The sequence below is a fragment of the Girardinichthys multiradiatus genome, chromosome 11 (genome assembly GCF_021462225.1).
Source record: "Girardinichthys multiradiatus isolate DD_20200921_A chromosome 11, DD_fGirMul_XY1, whole genome shotgun sequence".
Taxonomy (NCBI): domain Eukaryota; kingdom Metazoa; phylum Chordata; class Actinopteri; order Cyprinodontiformes; family Goodeidae; genus Girardinichthys; species Girardinichthys multiradiatus.
The window spans coordinates 25,884,396-25,905,996 of NC_061804.1; the positions used below are offsets into that span (position 1 = coordinate 25,884,396).

Consider the following 21,601-nt stretch of genomic DNA (forward strand, 5'->3'; position numbering starts at 1 on the left):
CAAAATGACGGTCACTGCAGGGGCAAGCTGGAGGATCACTGACAGGAGGATACTAAAGGAGGTGAACCTGTGCGAGGAATACATGCGTGAGGAGCAATGTGCATGCATGCACAATTAGGAAAGAAACATTAAAAACCCAGTTGGCAGCTGTGTGTGTGGCCAGTGCTGGGCCCTTTTCATCAGTTACACCTAATTCTTTGCAACTTGCACAGAGCAGAAAAAGCTAAAAATAAGCAGAGAGCTGCTGCTGGTCTAATTATCCTGCCAGAAGGCCTTTCTTGGATGATTATTGAGAGATTGTTTCTGGCATTTCTTTGCTACAAACTAAGTGGTCTAGTTTTTTAACAGTAAAGAGGAGTCTGTGATGAGTGTTTCTCATGAGATTCTTGAGTGAGAATTTCAAATATTCTAAAGCTGTCTTCTTTCCCATCATAAGGTGGTCATTTTCCTCAGACGTTCCCACTAACAAGCAGCTTGCGCCACCGGCTCTGGTTTGTTGAACTCAATACATCATCTTCAGGTCGGTTTGATGCTTAAGTCTAAAACCCCAATGTGAACCAAAATAACTGAGTTATTCCTTATCTTCCTGTAGTGGTTGCTTAGTGATAACTACTTGCGTTTTCCTGCTATTCCATTTTTGCCAATTCACAGTATTCCTGCCAATATGCATGGGCGACTGCATATCTGCCCCCACTCAGTGTGCGTCACGACTGGTCCATCATACTCATGTGCTAAACCTCAGCTCAAGGACTGAGACACCGACCACTGACGCACTTTGAATGTTCTGCATGTTGTCAGCCGGGCTTTTGCGGAGGAGCGAGAAACCTTCGAGCATTCACAGTGTCACATCATGACCGTCATAGAGGATGAGTGGAGTAGATCGAGGGGACTGATGAACTGTGGGGCAATGCAGGAGTAAATCAGGGTGGCACGTTCTCTGTGCATTATTCTGACACATGGAAATTGCACTGTTTGCTAAAGTATTCATACCGCTCAAACTTTGCTAGATTTTGTTAGCTTACAACAACAAACACATTGTATTTTAGTGGGATTTTATGTGATAGACCAACATAAAGTAGAAAATGATGCATAGTTTTCATTTCATTTTTAAAAATCTGAAAAGATTAGCATGCAGTTACAACTTCATGCCCCTTTACTCTGGCACCTGCCTTCTGAAGTCACATAATTAATGGACTCTCATACAAAATGCTATGGGTGGTGGATGACTAACGCCTTGAATTACTCTAAATACACCATCACCACAGTGAAACATTGTGATGGCAGCATCATGTTGTGGGGATGCTTTTCTTCAGCAGGAACTGGGTGGCAGGTCAGTGCTATTGGGAAGTTGGATGGAACTTAATATCCTGGAACAAAACCTGTTAGAGCCTCCAAAATGGAGGTCCATCAATACTTTTACAAGACATTTTATATTAGCACTGTTAGCATTGTAGTATTTCCACTTTCCTAACAGTACAAGATCCATCAGTCAGATTAAGCCATAAATGAAAACTGGAGCTGAAGATCTTCGAATGCTTTCACACCAGGATAGTCTGTGGGGCTCAGTTTGATTGGGTGGGAAATGACAAAACAATCCACCTTTTCTGTGGGTAACTTTTGAAAGCTTTATAAAACAGCATAAAGATATTTCAGTTTGAGGACACAGAGAATTATTTTGCCAAATAAATTAATGCTTGTGTTTTTATTTATTTATTTTTTACAGGTAGCTTGTGCACAGCTCTGATGAAACCTCTCGGATAGAGAAAGTTAAGATCAGACCAAAGTAAACTCCTCTATGTCAACAGTAAGTACAGAAACACCACAGTGACATCCTTTGAGTCGAATTCCTAGAATAAGGACTATTTATTCTGGGGCAATTCTGCATGTGATCCCTCTTTTGAGCAGCTCTTCTTGTACTTAAAGAAAGGTAAATGGCCTGCACTTGTATAGGGCTTTATCACGTCTGAGGACTCCAAAGTGCTTTACACTACAACCTAGAAAAAGCACTGCTTCTTTCGTCTACCCTCGACAATAGTTTAAGATTTTCATTCAGGCGAGCAAGAACAGCTAGAGCACAGTTTCAGTGCAGTTCAGCAGACAGCTGCGCCTGTCGCCAGCCTGTCAGGGCCTGACAGAGGATCTTGGATCAGTTTGATTCACTTAATCAAAGACTTCCGCTGCTTTTGTTAATGTAACTCAGACTGTGAGCCAGACTCTGAGTGATAAAACACATAACAGCAAACACTCTATTCTCCTGATACAATTTATGGTTGCACAATAATGCTGCTTTAAAATGTTAAACACGTAGATAGAGTGTGACACGTGATACGGCGTGCAAAGGAATAAATGTCTTGCTGCCTTTATTAACAATCCATTACTGCACACAGGATGGAGGGAGGGTGGGGGTTTGTGGAGCTACTATTTAACTCTAGAAACGTTCATTCTCACTTTAAAATGAGAGGAATGTGTTTTGACAGTCTGATGTGAATCCTGTTTCACACTTCATTGAATGCCAAGCACCATTTTCACTCAGGCTTCCTGAATGCTATTCTTTGGGTGTTTATGCACCCAGTTTGAAGAGTGGGGGCATTAGGTTGCGGTAAGGGGGTAGACTGACAGTGACCTTGAAAAGCTTTGTAAGGACTATTCTCTCATCTCATGACAAATTAAACACAGTAACTGCAGCATCTCCAGGGAGCCATAAGATTTACTAGAAAATACCACTGATTGCCTGGAGAGCTGTGGTAAAACCACAATCCTGTTCACCAGTTCTCCTGAGATGTGTGCTAAAAGCCCCTCCTGTGGCACACTTTACACTGGCCTAGTTAAAACGAGAGCTCAGGTGGTATCTAAACGTATGTGTTTAAGTGTGAATGGTCTTCTAAAGTGGCGTGCCCCACATTTATAACCTGGGGTACATCTTAAACACATTCAAGTTCAAGATCGCATAGCCATAGCTTGGGAAATGTGAGTAGGTGAGGGTCTTACCCTGCCTATGAGGTACGGACTTCCTGCATCACCCAGGAGATGAGAGGTGAAGCTCTGAAAGGCAACTGCTGTTGCTCTTCGTGTGGGAATGACAACAAACTGCAGAGAGAAAGAGAGACAGGGAATAAGAAAAATAACCAACATTGCTCAAGATGAAGAAGAAGGTCACCTGGTAGGTTCAGGTAAACTTGTCAGTAATTGCCTGTTAATCTCCATACTCAACCCAGACTGCCAACTAATTAGAAATAAAGAGGTGCTTTATTTTGTTTACTGAAAACCTTGTTTTTTTATTTTAAGAAACCCAAACATGTACAATGCATTTTTAAATAATTCATACCCCTTGAATTTTTATAGTTTTTTATGTTACAACAATACATTTTATTGGGTTTTTGAGACAATGACCAGCGCAACACCCCACATCACTGTGGAGTCAAGAGGAAAATAATACATAATTTTTCAACTTTATCATAAAAAAACTCTGAAAAGTCTCAAGTCTTCTGCAGCATCTAACAGGTTTCGAAGATTGACCTGTATTTAGCTCTATCCATCTTCCCATCAACTCTGGCCAGCTTTCCTGTACCAGCTGTGGTAAAACAAACATCATGATGGTGCCATCACCATGTGTCACCCTGGTTTAACCTGAACAGGGCACCTCCTTTAATTATTATTTAATTATTTGCAACGGATTTTATGTATGGGTAACTATGGAAGCCCAGTCCACCACTCTGATAAAAAAAACAAAACAAAAAAACTTGAATCTCATAATTATGAGATAGTATCTCATAATTACAAGATTTTTTTTTTTCATCAAAGCGGTGGAAATGGGCTTCCATAGTAACAGAGCAAAAGGGGTTAATACAAAGCTTGCAACAATTTTCTGATTTTTTATGTAAAAAACATAGAAAAGCAGTTATCTTTTTCCTTCCACTTTAAAGTTAAGAGTAGCTTCTTATTGGCCGCATAAAATCCCATTAAAATACATTTATTTAAGTTGGCGTCTTAGTGTGACCAAATGTCAAAATAGCGGTACGAATACTTTGGCAAGTCAACCTAATAAATTAGGCCTTTATGGTATAATTATCAATTTCCCAACTCAAAAAACTGTCAATCTTAATTTTACTAACCATTAAAATGTCTGCTGTTATGGCCCAGTTCAGGAACAGCAGCGTCTCTCCGATGAAGATGCAAACCTACATAAAGAAAAAGAGGTTTTACTTTCAGAGGCGCAAACAAAGAGCTGCCACTTTCTGCTGACATGATATAAAAACTAGAGGGGAGCTGAAACATATTTCTATTCGGTGAGAGCTCATTTCTTTAAAAACTGCTGTGGTTAAAGTGACTCAAAAACATGTTATTAAACCATGGCCCAGTAGATGATGTTGACATGCAGGCTTTCATTGAGCTGTACCCTACATGCTGAAAACCTGCACATGATCACAATTATTTATTCTTGTCACAGTTATGTGGAAAACACTATAGAACTGAAAAGTTTCAGGATTTGAAGTTATGGCCCTACAGAATAAGTAGAGTATTACGTTCACTCTTTAAATAACCTCAGACATAATATATGTGCATGTAGGCTACTGTATGTACAGCCACAGCTAGCAGCTGCACTTGCTACTTGGCCACTTGAACCATAAACACACCTAGAGGGCTTTGGTTGCAGTGGAATCTCATTCATCTGTACCGGCTGGTTTCATCTGAACCACTTTAACACGGGCGACTGATGTGTGCTTCCTGCTGGGGCATAACCCCCTCTTCTCCCCCCGCCCACCGGTGTGCCAGACCTACAGTACAGTACAGAGAGAGCTCCAGCACGGGTCTGACAGCCGAGATGTCAGACAGGTCTGCTCTGAGAGTGGTGAAGCAGATGCCATGACCGAACTGTTGCCTCCTGAAAGAGAGAAGCCTAGACTCGCAGTGGATTGGCTACGTGCTAAGGAGACAGCAGCTGTGAGGGGTCGATCAGCCGCGACAGAGCAGAACCGACGGTACCAGCCATGTCACGTCTTATAATATGAGACATCTGTCAGCTTTTTGCAGTGAAACCCGAGTCGCCTACTTACAACTGCAACGGTGTAAGATGATTTAATATGGTACAGTAGAGCACCGAGAGAAGAAATTAAGTCACATGTTGCAAGCTATTTAAGTTAATCAAGATGCAACTTTTAATCTTAGCAAACTGATCCTGGCATAATCACCTGAATATTGCACTTTTGTTTCACCTGATTTCCATTCCCGTTCATTAGAATAAGGTAAAAACTGTATAAAATGGAGTTGGACAGACATGTAACCATGAAATGAATGTGGATACTTCCGTAGCTCAAGTCTAATTGGCTGAGTCATGCGGCTGTCAAACACCTGATTAATGTGCACCTTCGACCTAATGGGAGTTCATAAAAATCTTAATTCATTAAATCCAAATTATTATTAATTTCAGCACTTATTTAATACTTGGAAACTAAATTAGATGTTGCTGGTTGAGTGAAGTATTTTTTCAAAAACATTTTTTAATAGCAGAAGCCATTCAATACCTGAACACAAGCCGTATACCATTACAGTACTGCCAAGAATTTTAATTTAATGTTTTAAATGAGGTATTTGACCTTTTTTCAAAGAAAAACTTCAAAATGAGAATTGGATTAACAACTTTTTCTCTAATCCGCACATAGTCACAACTATATTTATACCGGTTCAAATAGCTGTAGCCGACAAGCCTCTAGCATAAATCTGGCTGGGTATTTGACCACTGTTCTTATCAGAATTGGTAGAGCTTATTTGAATTGGTTGGTTGTTGATTTGAAGTGAAGAAGGATTTAGATGTTGTCCTCCTTATTCATTGTCCAACCCACTTTTTGCAATGCACCATTACCACTGGCAGCGTAACAGCCCCACAGCATGATGGTGCCACCACCATGTTTGACAGCTGTTACAGTGTTCTTAGCTGGAAGGCACAGGTTGGCTCCCTTTTCAGTCCATGTCAAAGTTCTCACTTCCTTGTAGATTACCTGCAACATTGGAGTTTTAGCAGCTTCCTGTTTATCAAATGCTTGATTGTTCCTGATTAATCTGGCCAATTTTCTTTCCTCTGAGGAGGGCAGTTTGGGTCAGATGGTGGAAACTCGGACACAGCTGAGCTTTCCAACAGGACAATGGTCCCAGACATATTGAAACGGATTTTGAAATGGACAAAACCATAAACTTGTGGAATGTCTCAAGCTTCAACACTAAATAAAACAATAAAACAGATAATAATGTGCTAGGAAAACAACCAGTAAATAAACTCTACCAATTCTGATAAGGAAAGCAGGGTAAATATCCAGCCAAAATTAGGTCAGAACCTTGCTCGTACCAGTATCGGGATATTTGTCCAAATGGTAGTCGGGGCATATGCACATCTAGGCCAGTATATTGAATTTCAAAAATTCACAATAAATTCAAACCTGCGCACCTAATTTTTGTTTCTAAATATTATAAAAGCTGTTTGTTATATCACTATTTACACCTAAAAAATGAAAGGTTCTGTCTTTAAAGGCTCTAATATTAATATTAATATAATTTCCATTCTCACTAACACTGTAGGGGCACCTCAAATAAAAGTTCTTCACAAATCCAGTTGTAAAACTACAATGTGAGGCTAGACTGTCTAAGGTTGGCCAGTGCCTGCCTTTTAGGAAGTCTCTTTGTTTTTTTCTGCCAGGCATGGGAAATATTTTCCAGAAATGCAGCTCTAATACCAACCAGCACCTTGAGGGTAATTTCCTATTCCTTTGTAACTGATAAGAACAAAAACATGTGTGCTTGATCAGTCCAGTGGTCCAGAGTACATTGTTTTGAGGCTGTGATTGTGAAGTGACACCCTTTCCTGCTCCACAAGGCTGTTAGATAGAGAACACCATGCTGATTTGGTCATTAGATTGTTAACTACAGCTACCTGCAGCAGCTTCTGAGGTCACTTTAAATCTAACCTGTGATTAACACCATTCATTATATGGAGTGATAGCAGCTCACTGCCCAGGGGACCTCAGTGGAACTGGTGTCACTCTTGGTGTCCTCTTACAGCTTTATTCAAACATTAACCCAACCTCAGTGAGCTTTTACAAGTCCCCCACCTGCTAGACCACTCACAGAACTGTCACTTTCTGTGTTCAGCCCCTAAGGTTAAACACCATGACTCACTATAGTATCACTCTCTGTGAGGGGGATGCTTAGTACATTTTATCAAGGAGCAGTTTCTGTCAGAGTAAACAGGAGATAAACTTACATAAGCTCCAACAATGCTGTTTTTGGCCACAACAAAGATCAGGCAGATGAATATGGCGGAGCCCAGCATGCTGACAGCACACACAAGCGGGTCAGCCCGCTCCGTCTTCCGGCGACAGAACCGTGTGGTGGCAGCCCCGATGACCACGCCCAACAGCCCTGTCACACAGGTGATCGCCCCGAAGATAAGGCTGCAAGGAAACAACCCTCAATATTATTTGGATACAATTCAAGCTCTGATGCACACAACTACCCAGAGAAGAGACCAACAGTTAAGACAGACCTAGCTACACAATACTCTAGTTCAAATGATATCTTAACACCTGTAAGTATTTTACTCATGCATGAATCAAACAAGAACCTTGTCATTGACTTCTCACCTGTCTTTGCTGCTGCAAACTTTTTTCGTGCAGGCTTCTACTTCCTTCTGCACCACCTGCGCTCGGAACAGGTAGATAGGAATCAACATTCCAAATGCACCTGTGGCAAAGGACACCGCTGCCGATGCCAGGGACGAGAACACGTAGCTCCGGCTGGCAGAGAAGAAACACAAAAATCACAAAGCTGAGTAACCAACAGTGCAAAAAAGGACAAAATACAACAAGCTCCTGTTACATTTTACACTCTATCAAACTTCCTAATTTCTCCTTTAATATTCACAAAAAATTTGTGATGTTGATCTAGGAAAATAGATACCTCTCTAAGTTGATTGTTAGTCTAAAACAAGCTTTAATGCCACCTGGACCTCGAGTACAAAGAGATAATATGTTTAATTTTCCAACAGAGATTAACATGTGAACCAGTGATGTCGTTGCCCAGGGAGCAATGTTCCAATAAATCTCCCTACTTACATTTATCCCTTTATTATAAATTTAAAGCAAATATGAATTACATGCATTAACGTCACCGCTTGGTGATGTAAGGGGACTGATATGACTCCAAGATGTTTTATGTAGACATTTTGTCATTTTTAACTGTGTTTGAAAAACATACTGTAAACAGTAAGAAAAAGGAAACACTGATTGTTTTTGTTCAGGACTCACAAAAATTAGACATGCAATGATAAATCATCTAGTCGCCCGGTAATTATTTTACGCCTGAAATCCCCTGTTGGGAGACTGGCTACAAAAAAATCAGATTTCTTTTTTCAGTCAGTGAATGTTCCAAGCATATGCTGTACTGGGTTGTGCTGACAACAGTCTTTGGTGTAGAAGTTATTAGTGATGGAAGAAGACTAGATGTTGGCTATTTTCAGAATCAGTGAGAGGAAGAAGTGTTAAGAATCTTCAAGAAAGGAAGCTGTATTTCACAGACTTCAACAAATGACAGGAAAGTTTAACATATTACAGCAGAATTTCTTTGTTTTATCCTTTTGGAACATGCTGGATGAGGAAATGTTGGCAATCTTATTGAAATCTCAGTTAAAGTAAGGGTCCCCTTAGAAAAAAGGGAATGCAAAAAGAGTGATGTTTATAAGTAATGCTAAAAAACAATAATTTTGCTAAGACACTAAATATAGCTTAACTCTGTAGTAATTTTGTCTCATTTTAAAATAATCCTGAAATTGTTGTTAAATTTAGAACCAGCTCAAATCAGTGTCGGCTGATTGGAGATAATCGGTGCAACATAAATTGTTATCATTACAGTTGTTGATAGACCAGTCCTTCCATCCAAAACCCATCAACCTGAAACCAACCAGAAAGCATTGTGGTTTTTAAAAAAGCAACCGTCAAGGAAAATCTGAGGACAATTTAGTACGTTGTTAATCTCCGAGCAAGTATCCAAAACCCAGTTTATGGTGCAATGCCTTACTTCTTGGCGAGGGCCTTCATGTCACTGATCCATGATGGGGAGGCCTTGATGCGTCCTCCCATGTGATCCGCGCTGCCTCTCTTTGGCTCAGGCACAAACACCAGGATCAGAGCGCTCACAGTGATGCCCAGGAATGGGGACACCTGATGAGACAAGGAATCAATCGGTCAGTACAGTTCATAAAGACCCTATGTGGGCTGTGATCATGTTAACATAGGGCACCAGGAGCAGTTTTTCAGGGGCAGTGGGGGTTACACTGTGTGATGTAGGACAAAGAACTATGTGTCTGCGGTCTGTATGTGAGGCCTCTGTTTGCTGATATGCCTCGCATCCTATACAAGCCCTATGAAACTTAAGAGCATTCCCTTCGCTCACTCTACTGGTACTCTGTATGTGTGTGTGTGTGTGTGTGTGTGTATGTATTGTGTGCGTGTGGGCTGTATACAGAGGGCTAAATTAGCTTTTTGCCTTTGAAAGTTGCTTTGTGGGCAGGAGTAACTCTTGTAGGTGCCCATCTGCTGTTATCTTTACTACCACCCTTTCTAGCAACTGTGGTTGAAGGTTTGTACCTGTGTGAATCTGTATGGGGGGGATACAAAGACAAGAAGGCAGGATGGGATGTATGAGAGGGGATTTGTCTTTGTAATCCAAGCTACTGACAAAGGCAAAGGCAACATGTGTCCAGGAAAATTAATCTTACCTATTCAGCTGCTTATTAAAGACTGTTTACATATAATGTGCACGTGTGATGGAGTGGATATGTGTATATGTAAGGATTAAACCACCTCTGACGTAACGTCAGTTGTCTGCTCAGCTGAATCAATATCAGAATTTTTGATGTGCTTTCAAAATAACTTGTTTATTGAATCTTGTCTCTCTAAAGTTAAATATACACATTGCCTGGGGCAAAAGCATTCATGCCCCCTTCAACATTTTTTACATTTTCTGTAGCAATCACAGACCTCAATATTTTTAATGCTATTTTATCAGAGAGTGGCAAGAAGCAATCCACTGCTGCAAGCAATCAATATGAAGTCCTGTTTGAGGTTAGTTAAAAGACACGTAGAGGACACAGCGAATAAGGTGGGGGAAGGTAATCTGTTTGCCCTATATGCAAATTGCTATGTGTTGAAGCACACTGCACATCACCCTGAACATCCCATTCCCACAACGAAACAAGGAGGTGGCAGTATCATGCTGTGGGATGCCTTTCTTCAGCAGGAACAAGGAAGTTGGTCAGAGTTGATGGTAGGAAGCCTGAAGCTAATTATAGGACAATCCTGGAACAAAAGCTGCCAGAGACTTGGGATGGAGGTTCACCTTTTAGCAGGACAATGACGTTAAGCATACAGAGCTATAATAGAATGGTATAGATGAAAAAATGTTCCTGTGTTCGAATGGGCCAGGAGAATTCATAGCTAAATCCAATAGGGAATCTGAAGGAAGACTTAAAAATTCATGTTCCCAATGCCCTCCATTATATCTGACTGAGCTTGAGTAAGGACAAAGACATATTCTCAAAAGTTTCAGTATCCAGATAAGCAGCTAGAGAATGAAGCTTCGGAGAAACCTGAAACTGTACATGCGGCAAAAATGTGGTTCTACAAAGCATTGATTCAGGGATGTTAAATATGAATGTGTGCTATATTTTTAAGATCTTTAGCTAATAAACCTTTTAATGTCTACATCAGCTATTTTCCTTCCACTTAACAATGATGTGCTACTGTGCATTGCACCATTACATAAAATCTAAATAAAATGAACTGAACTTTGTGGTTTTAACGTGATGTGTGTGAATAATTTTGCAAGACACTTTACATGCATGAGTCTTTGATGCATTGTTTGCAATTTTTTTAAATTTTTGCCTTCACGGTTAATCCGTGAGACAGCAGGAGTCTGTGACCTTTGACCAGCACTCCCATAGGGCCCATTAGACACTTCCTGTTTGACGTAGGGCAATCGCGCAAATTAGCAACCCCCCCTCTCCTGCCACACAATCTCCCTTGCTATTTTACTCCATTGACATTTTCAGGAAGGTAGCTGAAACACACCGGACAAAAACAAAGGGAAGTGCTGCTACCTTTTTTTTTTTTTTTTTAAATCTTTACTTAAACAGGACACGGCCAAACAGAAAACCTTTCATGTCTTGGTATTTGTCTTCCTCTGCATGTCACACTGCTGATTAATCGGCTTAGAGATTGTTTTATTGGAATGTCATTGTGACTGCTTTGGAACAAACTCCCCCTCCGTTACCCCCTCTTATGTTTGTTATTTTTTTAATATCATACAAAGACTAAAACAAATGGACTTCCTGTCCCCCAAGTCGTCATGTCCAGGATTAGTTTCCATCTCGAACGTTCTGAGAATGTTAATGCCTTCCTTTAAATGTTGGTCTGCTCACAAGAAAGAAAGGTCATTATTTTTTTAACGATTTTAAAGCCGATCTTGAAGTCAACAGCTCCTAGGGAGTCCCATCAGACCTTTCTGTGGTCTTTTCCATTAGCGTTGGTATTCCTTATAGAGCACTTCAGTAGCAAGCATTTTGTTTCATGTGTTCAGTGGATTTTCGGCAAAAACAAGCTATGACAGTGATATATGCTCCTAATCTGACACTAATCTCCAGAATTGAAATTGTTTATGCAAAAGGGCATCACCCTTTAATTTAAAGGTATTCACTTCAATGCACTTTGAGGACATTTAAGTCATTTTACAACTTAGCATCTAGTAATAAATATGAGGTTGAACGGAAAAAAACTTTCAAATACGATGTTACTAAACACAGAAGCTTAAGAGACTCATCCAATGTGTTTTATTTTTTCTTAGTATTAGGTTTTGGTTTGTAAGATGTCTTTTTCAGGAAGAATCTTTTTCAGAATTGCCTAATCCAACTCGATGTTATCAGACCTGATACTGGATTCATTCTTGGATAAGACATCAGACTGATTCAGACTACATGGTTCTATGTGGCTGGAGATGATGTTTTGCCTAATTTTACTTTGGAATTTCAAGATTACAGCCAAAAATCTATCACATTTCTATATTTAAATATAAATAGTAACTTAAATTTTATAAAAACAGTTTTCTCAAATAGATTACGTTAGATATAGCAAATTACCTAAAATGTACACATGCTGAGTAATACGCTGCTCAGCATCACCTTCTCTGAAGAAGTTTTAGTGTTAAAATACACAAAATAATATAGACAGGGGATGGGTATGTGTTTTGTGGAAACATTTAGAACAGTTAAGTCACTGTTACAGTAATAAAAACTGAAAAGAAAACTTTTTTCAGTTTGAACATATTGTAAAATGCTGAATATATTTGATGGTAAAATCTTTGGAAGTGTTTCTGCAGGAGGGTGCACTAACACTAATGATTGTGACAGTTGTTCGGCCTCTAAGGCCAGAATGGCCTGTGAATCCAGAAATATCCCCTGGTGTTTCTGTCCCCACTGACCCCAGATCCATAACAAGCCCCACAGCCAATCAGAGATTCTTCATCTGTATTTGTGGACGGTTTGTATATATATATTTATGTATTGCCAGGGCTGCAGGCTGATAATGGAGATGATGATAAACTCACCCTTAATGCAAAGTGCCAGTCCTCAGCAGCATCCTTGGCACCAGATCCCAGGATGTAACCCAAGCCACTGCAGGCGGGGACACAAACATTGCACATTAGCAATAAAAACGCACTCCACTTAGCGCAGTTAACGTACAAAGAGCAATGAGTTGAGCTAAGTCTGTCATTACCATCACTTAAACATACACCTATGATGCTCTCTTCCTGTCTGTTGTCTGGAGCACCGGTAGTCAGTGGACTAGTTAGCTTATTTGTGGCTGTACGACCAGGGCATGTAATCAGAAACTGCAGGCACAATGCTGCCTCTGAACCACAGAATTCAACCTTAACAAGGTTTTCTGGCCACATGCAGACTTAATTTTTGTCTATATTACAAAGTGGTACACATTTGTTGGCCGACCCTCATTAAGATCTGTAAAAATACTTCCTTATGTTATTACAGTGGCATACTCTTATACTTAAAAATAATTTGCAGTTAGGTCTGGGGCTGACGTATCCCTAAAGAAGGATGATTTCATGCTGGTGAAGAATTTCTGGGTTTATTCTGTCATAAATGTTTCAAGTTATCAAATTATTAAAATATCTAATGATGGCATATTTTCAGTTTTCTGAAAAAAATGCCCTGGTATTCTAAAGAGTTCATGATGGCTCAAACAAGCTTCCTATACTCTATGGAAGGGAAACAGGTCCACAGCATCACAGATCCTCCACTGTACACAACATTGGGCATGAGGTACTTGTTCCCTACATTTGTCCTTTGCTTCATGCCAACCCAACCTGGAGTGTTTGTTGCATATAATCTCAATCTTAATCTCATCTGTTTAATTCCCAGTAGAATTCATCCAACCCTACATGTTTTTATTTGTGATGGGTGGGTGTTCTTTTTTTCTTTCATGCATCCTGAACAGCCCATTGGCACAAGATGGCATCTAATAGTCATGGCAACTCGGTGACCTTGACGATCCAACTCCACTGCAGTTTTCTATCTGCGTTTGGTTTAATTTAGTCACTAAAATCTATCTGGTTGATTAAACTGAATTTTTGAATCTTGTTTTACTGCAGGTGCAGTGCCTCTGCGCAGGAGATACTGTCTTACTACAATAACAAGGCAACAGATTGATGATTAAATGCAGCAAACACCAATGCATTCTTATCATTAATAGCTGCTTCATTTTTAACTGGTTTTGCACAAACTCACAGCAAAATAGGGAAACTGTTTATGCGTGTGCTTCCATGGTTAGCCCTCCAAAATCAACAGTGCAGTATAAACGTTTTCCCAACACCATGCAATATTTCCAGTGAGTGAGTAACAGCCTGTCTTATCAGAGTCCACTTGGAGTGCATGCTTGGCCTTAAAAAAAAAATCACACTCCCAACAATCACCATCATGGTGCACAAATATGTCAGTGGAGCCAAGTTTCTATGAAAAACAAGGAAAACTGCAGTAAAGTAAATTTATTTTAAATCGGATCTGATTCCTCAGGTCATTTCCTGGAAATGGTCTGAACACTATTAGTAAAAACAAACAAGTAAGGGACCGAAGGTTTGAAGCTGACTTTCTGAAGCCAAATGTTTAACCTTCTATTATTTGTGCTGCTGGGCAGTTTGTGGTGACCAGAACATTTAGGAGAGCGACAACATGACATCTTTGAGGACAGTTATGTTTCTTGTCTAACAGTCTCCTCCATGAAATGAAGAACTGATATTTGTAGTGGAGTAAATTAGTTATGTACCAGTTCATCTCTACATTTTAACCGGAAATAATATAAGGTGACACGTTATATAATTACACAATTTATCCTGATGCGGATGTTTATGATGTTAGAGAAACTGCAGCATATCCATCCTACCTCCATCCTCCCAAGTGAGTGATTGTGTGTGCAGGAGATGGTAAACAGCCTACAAGTAGCAGCTTAGGCTCATGCTGGTGAGCACTGTGAGCCTTAACATACATCTTTTATTATTAGGCTTCATTTGTTTTAGAGCACTTCATGCTTCCTTCTGGTGACAAGCTTTGTAGAGATGCTGATTATTTTCTAGCAGGACATAGCTTCTGCCTACACTTCACAAGTACCAATACCTTCTTCAATTCAATTCAATTCAATTCAATTCAATTCAAAAATACTTTATTAATCCCAAAGGAAAATTAAATGTTGTTGTAGCTCATATTATGAGGGTTTCTTCAAAGAGCCGTTGTAGATGCTGATGGCTGTGGGCAGGAAGGATCTCCTGTAGCGCTCCGTCTTACAGCAGATCTGAAGAAGCCTCTGACCATACTATGCATGTGCTTGATCAGCCTGGAAACTGGGCTGAGCTGGTGTCCATCAAGAGGAAGATGATGGACACCAGAGTCAACAATGCAGATGAGCAGAAGGCCACTTTTAAAGCGATCTGAGCTTCCTGAACACCTCAGCATAGCCACAAACTGATGTCCTCCATGCTACGCAGCCTTGATACAGTAATTTATGCAACAGAAGCCCTGATCAAGCAATGGCTGCATATACTGTAAAGTATATGGATGTACTGTACCTTCTAGTAGGTTGACAGTTCTGGATTAAACATTATTTTTTATTGGTGTCCTGTAATATTTTTGTTTCCAAGAAAGTGAATTTTGAGTTTTCTCTAGCTGTAAGCCATGATCACCGACATCAACAGATAGAACATACCTCACTCTGTGTGTTATGACTCTATATACAAGTTTCACTTTTTAAGTTGCATTAATGAAAGTTATTAACTGCTCCATTATATTCTACGTTATTGGGATGCACATATATCTCAGCAAGATCTGTCTGCCTCTTACCTTCCCAAGGGGATGGCCAGGTAGAAGACAGAGAGCATCATGGTGCGGCTGTTGTTTGTGTATAAGTCTCCTATGATGGTGGGAGAGATGGAGGAGTAGCTGGACTCGCCGATGCCTACTAATCCTCTGGAGAGCACAAATAGCCAGTAGTGCTGCCGAGAAAACAGAAAAGGAATAGGAGCAGAAAGAAAAATAATCAATAAGCTCTGTAGAGCACAGTAGGTAATGTCTCTTAGAACACCATGTCAAACAAAACACATTTTTTATCTTATTTAAGAAGTATTTTTCTTCTCAAACTTTCTACTTGTACAAATTCTGTACGACAAAAAAACAAATCAGCCTTTTTTCTATTTACTTTAACTTAAGCTTTAGATGTCAGTGTTGTAATTAGAACATTAAATCTCTTAAATTGTACAAATTAAGTGTTGACAGAGCATCAGCAGTGATGGACTAGCCTTAGACAGGACTTCTCTGAGATGCTTATCTGTCAGATAATGTCAAAAATGAATGAATATAGAGCAGACAATAAAAGCAACTGGATTGTCAACTGTTTCCATAGCAACTGCTATTCACAAGATGCTGGTTTCCATGTCTGCCTGTGAAGCTGTGAAGAAATCTAGTCCCCCCACACAGTGAAGTGACACAAGCCTCACACACTGGCTGCAAAACAGATCTCTGTCTGTTGCATCAAAGAGAAAACTTGAAGAGGAAGTCAGTTTGTGATACTGTTGCTGTAGTTATTCGTGTCCAGTAAAAACTGTCTGATTAACCTTCCATATCTTTCAAATTCACTGCAGCGTATTTCTATGTCCTCCTTAGACACATACAGACACTTTGTTGCATCTCATGGTAGGAGGTGGTAGATGAGGAGGTGATCACTCTCTGAAAAGTGATACACTTAGCAGCAGAATAAGAAGCTTGGTTAGTAACTTCAGTGCTGACCTGAGCTCCCAGCTGACACCTCAGGCTTTGTGCTGGTTGCAGGCCAGGACACGGTGTCATGAGGTCATACACAAAGAGACAGCAAACATTCTCTGGAGGCTAAACTATACAAACCCTCATGTAAAATGACACTCAATAGATTCCCTTCTATACCCCCTCAAAAGCCCGCTGCTGTTGTAGTTGACCGTATTGTTTTCAATGATAAATGTTTCAAAGGTTGTTTTTCACCATTTAGTATTGTATTATAGCATTTGAACTACTGTGATTATGCACAATACCCCACAGAGCTCTCACTGCTGCAGCTACATCTTTGTTGTTTAAAAAGATTCATTCCCAGTCTATTTTTTTCTTGTAGTGGCCCCGGTAGTTTACTGGAATCGTGATGACAGTTTTTTTGTGTGGCTGCAGCCAGACTATATCATCGGGGTTTAGACCAAAAATGCTAGCAGCGCTGCAAACACCAAAGTATTCCAAGCCGTGATGCCAAGAAAACACCTCAAATATTTGGCATGGATATTGTGAAAGTAAATTTAAGACTACAAAGAAATAAAGAAGAAGTTTGACAAAATATTACCAACTCTTTTTAATTATTTCTTACAAGCTTGAAATGAGCTAAATTCCAATAAGCTAAATGCTAACAGGTATAAAATGCTAATAGGAGTGATATGCTTTTAACCTATTGACATTGACAATCAGATATTCACTCACTGTATATTTTCTTTGTTTGGTGATCCAGTGTTTAGGGGAATAAAAATAGCGGCTCTTTTGGGTGTGTGTCATTGGTGTTTGGACGAAGTAGTAGTGTTGCAAACACGAAAATGGTCCAAGTACTGATGCTGATACAAAATACATAGATTTTGCTTAGAACATTGTGAAAGAGGATTAAAGACCACAAAGAGTTAAAGGGCAGGCTTGGAAAAGCTACTTCAAGCAAGGCAAGGCACCAATCTGTTGCCTACCGATCTGTGTATTGTGTATGAATGTGTGTGTTTTAGTGAGTGCGACTGGGTATATGTGGCTATAGTGTTTGAGCGGTTAGTATGGGTGGAAAGGTTCTATATAAATTCAGTCCATTTGCCATTTTACCACTCTAATCAATGTGGTAATTCACACTAGCTTTTGTTTTTTCTTTTTTCATTTGCCTTCATGGCTTCCATAGTTACGGTGGCGTGTAAGTGGAGCTAAAGCTAATTTCACTAAGTATGAATGTGGATAGCTGAGCAATGATTTTTCAAAGATCACAGGTAAAGGATATAACTAGTTGGTATCATTAAAAATCAATTTTCCAATCTATCATATTGGCATGTTTTGTTAACAGAAATTACTCACCAGTCAGGTTCATAAATTTGTAGGAAAAAAGAGGTATGGGTGCGACATGCTTTTTGTCATTTTCAACTGAAAATGTTCTGCTTTTTACTTTTTTGTCTGTCTGCATCACTCTGTAAACTGTTTCCACCTGTCCTGATTTCTTGCCTGTTACATCACTTAATTTTTATTGTACCTCTTCTCACTTGCATCACCCTCATCCATTACAGCCTTCTGCTAAAATTCAGCAGGTTTTAACGCCCCTTAAATGATTCATCTGCTTTTGGCCTCTCCTAACCTGTATTTAATTTGCACATTTTTATATTACTCATCACTGCAAAGTGGAAAATTACGTTTTTATCTGGCTATTTGAGTCACTAAAGTTTGAATCACAACAAGTCTCAAGGCTGATTTTGGCAATGAAACTACGCTATTCAACTCTATAATCTCAGTTAGAAAAATGCTGTTAACTCCCCTAAAAGAAGAAATTGTACTGTTAACAAAAATTCTAATTCTCACATTTCATGTAATGTTTTTGAAATCTCAATAAATAAAATAAGTCAAATTCTTCAAAGACCTGTCAAGGCTGGAGTTATCCTAGTTACCTGTGCACCTATTTCTACTAAACATTTTTTTCCACTCAACTTGCCATTAACATTCTTGGATAATCCAACCTTTTGTTTCTAATAAAGCAAAAAAAAAAATGAAATTGCACATAAAATGTTATATGGAGTAAATTAAAGAGGTGTAGACTGCTTCACAACAAAGGCTTTTGTTACATGCCTCAAAGTCAGGAGCATTAAGCCGCAGACATTCATTGATGTGTTTCAAATTACATAAAAAGTGAAATATTTAATAGTAATCTATTGCATTCATGCAGAAAACTGTTAGTGAATTTCTGTTACATAAAATCTGGATTCCAAATCTGCTGCAAATCCAAATAGAAAATGTCCCACAGTCTCCTAATTGCATAATGATAGTCATTAGTTACAAGTGGTCATTAACATTTCATTACATGGCATATCTTTCATCTCTCATGGTGTCAGTGGCTTGGAGCTGTTATGTAAGAGACGACTGGTCATGTCTTATTTGACTGGCACAACTGGTAGCTTGTCCACAGCCTGCATTCTTTATGGTATTTGTCAGAGGGGAAGAGACCCTTTACTTAAGGAGCCAGGGCTTATTTCTTGTTGCGCTTCTTCTCAGGGAAGAGCCTGCAATTTTAGCTCCAAGCAGATAAGTCTGAAGAGGATTTCCATCAAAGTATTCCCTCCTGAGACCAACATTTCTGAGCTGTCACTCCTGTCCAGAGCTCTGAAGAGCTATGGCAGTGAACCAACTTACTCTCAAGAGGCACGACACTGCAGGACTCCATAATGCTGCTTTGCAGATGTGTTGTGTGCTGTATAAGTTTAACAAACTCAGTCTTTAATGGCACATATCCATTTCAAGGGAATTAGGTGTCTGTTTCTGCTGCAGTTTTATCAGACATATCCATCAGGCCTATCTAACGGACCACCCCAACATACACATGTTTATAAACAGAGGCTTTCACTGTAATGTGATGTCCGCCCTTAGAAGTATTCACCTCCCTCCACATGATATTGTCTAGAACAGTAGTTGTTAAAGTGGGACCCTCCCAGGGGGTCTTAAGGGACAAAATCAAATAATATTTCATAAAATAAATAAATGTTATGTAAAATCATATATTTTCTGTTCTTTGATCTTGTAGTTATAACTGCATTTGGTTTTTCTTTAGTGCTTGCGCTCTGTACACACGTTTTCATTAAGTTTCAGTCACCTATGGCAGAAATAGGGGGCCACCAGTCTCTGGCACTGTTATTTTGGGGATCCCAGGCTGAATAATTTGGGAAGCCCCCCAAATACACAGAGGCTTTTAGAGATATCAAATCTAAAGCCACACATTTATGGACAATGAAACAATACACTCCTATCTTCTAAAGGATTGTAATTGAGACAACTGTGAGGCATGCCCCTGCATTATTTGATTGGCTGGCAGCCAGTGAGATAGAAGTAGTAAAAAGGCAAAGGAAGACTGCAGACATAAAGAACGTCTTCAAAGGCAAAGCTTCTGTCTGATTTAACGAGCGTGTCATTTCATTTGGCTTGCCTTATCATCGTGCATGTCCAGATCACAACAGACTAATTAGCTCATCACTGTCGAGGGATAAGGTCTAATAGAACAATGCTGGTGCTCCCCAGCTGCCATTGTCTGGCAGTTTCCGTGAGACCAGGAGCTATGCCGTACCTCTTTGCTGATGAACGAGCTCAACAGGGTCACAACAGACCAGAAGAAAATGCCACAGCTTAGGATGACCTTTCTGTTGAAGCGGTCGCCCAGGTAACCGAAGATGGGAGCAGCCACCATGAAGCTGCAGATGAAAACTGTGGAAAGGAAAATAACTGTTACTTTGGTTACAGTATTTGAACTGAAAACGCATTTATTAGCTGTTGTCTAATTTGTTAGTCTGCACAAGGACATGGGCCGGTTACCAGTGTCAACATATACATTTCAGAAACTTAAGTGACAGAATTTTCTGTGGTTACATAAGGCATAGAGTAACACAGTGATCCCCCTCCCCACCCGTTGCTGTACACTGCTGGCTAAAAGAGGGTAACTACACATTTCTCTGGCTTACAAGATAGACAACTTTGACAGTTTGGACATATTTATGGTCACAAAAAATACAGATACACTAAAGGAGGACACCATCCATTGCTCTTTTTAACATTTATTTAAAATTACTTGAGTATATGAGTTGATTTCGTAACCAACTAATATCAAATAGTTATGTTTGCTTAATTCTATAAAGAGCAAAGCCACAAAAACATAGAAATGTCTGTGCGATTAGCACCTTAAACTACTTCTGTTTTTGCTCAAGTTTATATATCAAAATACTAAATAAAAATGTTATAGATATGCAATTATATGTTACAGTATTATAACAGCAGTCAGAATAATTGTTAATTTTAGGTTTTAAATAAAAATGATTAGATCATATTATACCTTTTTGTTCAAATATTTTGTGTCAGTGTGAAATCATGGTATTTTTACTCAAGGTTATCATACTGTGAGACTCTCATATCGGCTTATGCCTCGTGGGCATTGTTACTTTGTTGCTTCATTGCACTTTGCTTTGAAAGGCTCCAAAGTCCCGGCTGAGCTGAGCAAACTCTTTCAGCTCCCTGGACGACTTACTAACCCAGGACCTGTCCGGTTCAGATCAGCTGTTAGACAGCAGTGTGCCAGAGACACAGAGAAGGACTGCCAGAGGACGCTTCTAACAGGGATCATATTATACCTCACCTACACTTATTACAAGTACCTAAGCATAAGAGCATTAAATGCAGAGCAATGATAAGGCAATTTGTGTGTGATTAGATTTGTGAAGACAAATTGTGGAGATGAAAATGAAGTGATCCAGAGCTTCAGTTTGAAACAGCCTCCTAGAGTAGCCCTTCGCAGAGTCAGAGGGTGAAAAAAAGTGACAGAATTAGGTTACAAGTGTCATCAAACTAAATTAGGAGGGGTGGGGGTGTGGGGATCTAGGAACATGTCATGGTTTAATGTAACACAGCTGGAATCGTAATTACACAAACCAGATCTGAAGCAGTTTAAAGCAATACATCCCACAGCAACACTATAGATGAAGAGAACCACTGTGGCTGCTCCCAAAAAATACCTCCTGTCTTCATTTCATACAACTGAACCTACCTCTCGTGAAATGAACACAAGTGCTTTAATATATGCTCCTCTAATTGCCCAACTGGCTACTGGACAACTACGCCCTGTTGTTCAGGTTTTCAGGCAACATACATGAAGACGATCCAAACAGATATGAATTTTTAATGCTCTATAAACCGGAGTTTTGTGTTTTTCAGTTAGTG

General features: G+C 39.6%; 1 protein-coding gene across 2 annotated transcripts in view; it reads right to left on the reverse strand.

Moving 5' to 3' along the window:
• Window positions 1–21,601, reverse strand: part of spns2 (spinster homolog 2 (Drosophila)) — a 71,986-nt gene that overhangs the window by 12,607 nt on the left and 37,778 nt on the right. For both annotated transcript variants that reach the window (XM_047379151.1, XM_047379152.1), the window contains exons 3-10: window positions 19,962–20,098; window positions 15,446–15,597; window positions 12,646–12,712; window positions 9,064–9,206; window positions 7,632–7,784; window positions 7,253–7,442; window positions 4,113–4,178; window positions 2,989–3,087 (exon numbers count right to left, since the gene is read on the reverse strand). In XM_047379151.1, coding sequence (XP_047235107.1) covers window positions 2,989–3,087; window positions 4,113–4,178; window positions 7,253–7,442; window positions 7,632–7,784; window positions 9,064–9,206; window positions 12,646–12,712; window positions 15,446–15,597; window positions 19,962–20,098 — 1,007 coding nt within the window. The remainder of the gene's footprint in view (window positions 1–2,988; window positions 3,088–4,112; window positions 4,179–7,252; window positions 7,443–7,631; window positions 7,785–9,063; window positions 9,207–12,645; window positions 12,713–15,445; window positions 15,598–19,961; window positions 20,099–21,601) is intronic.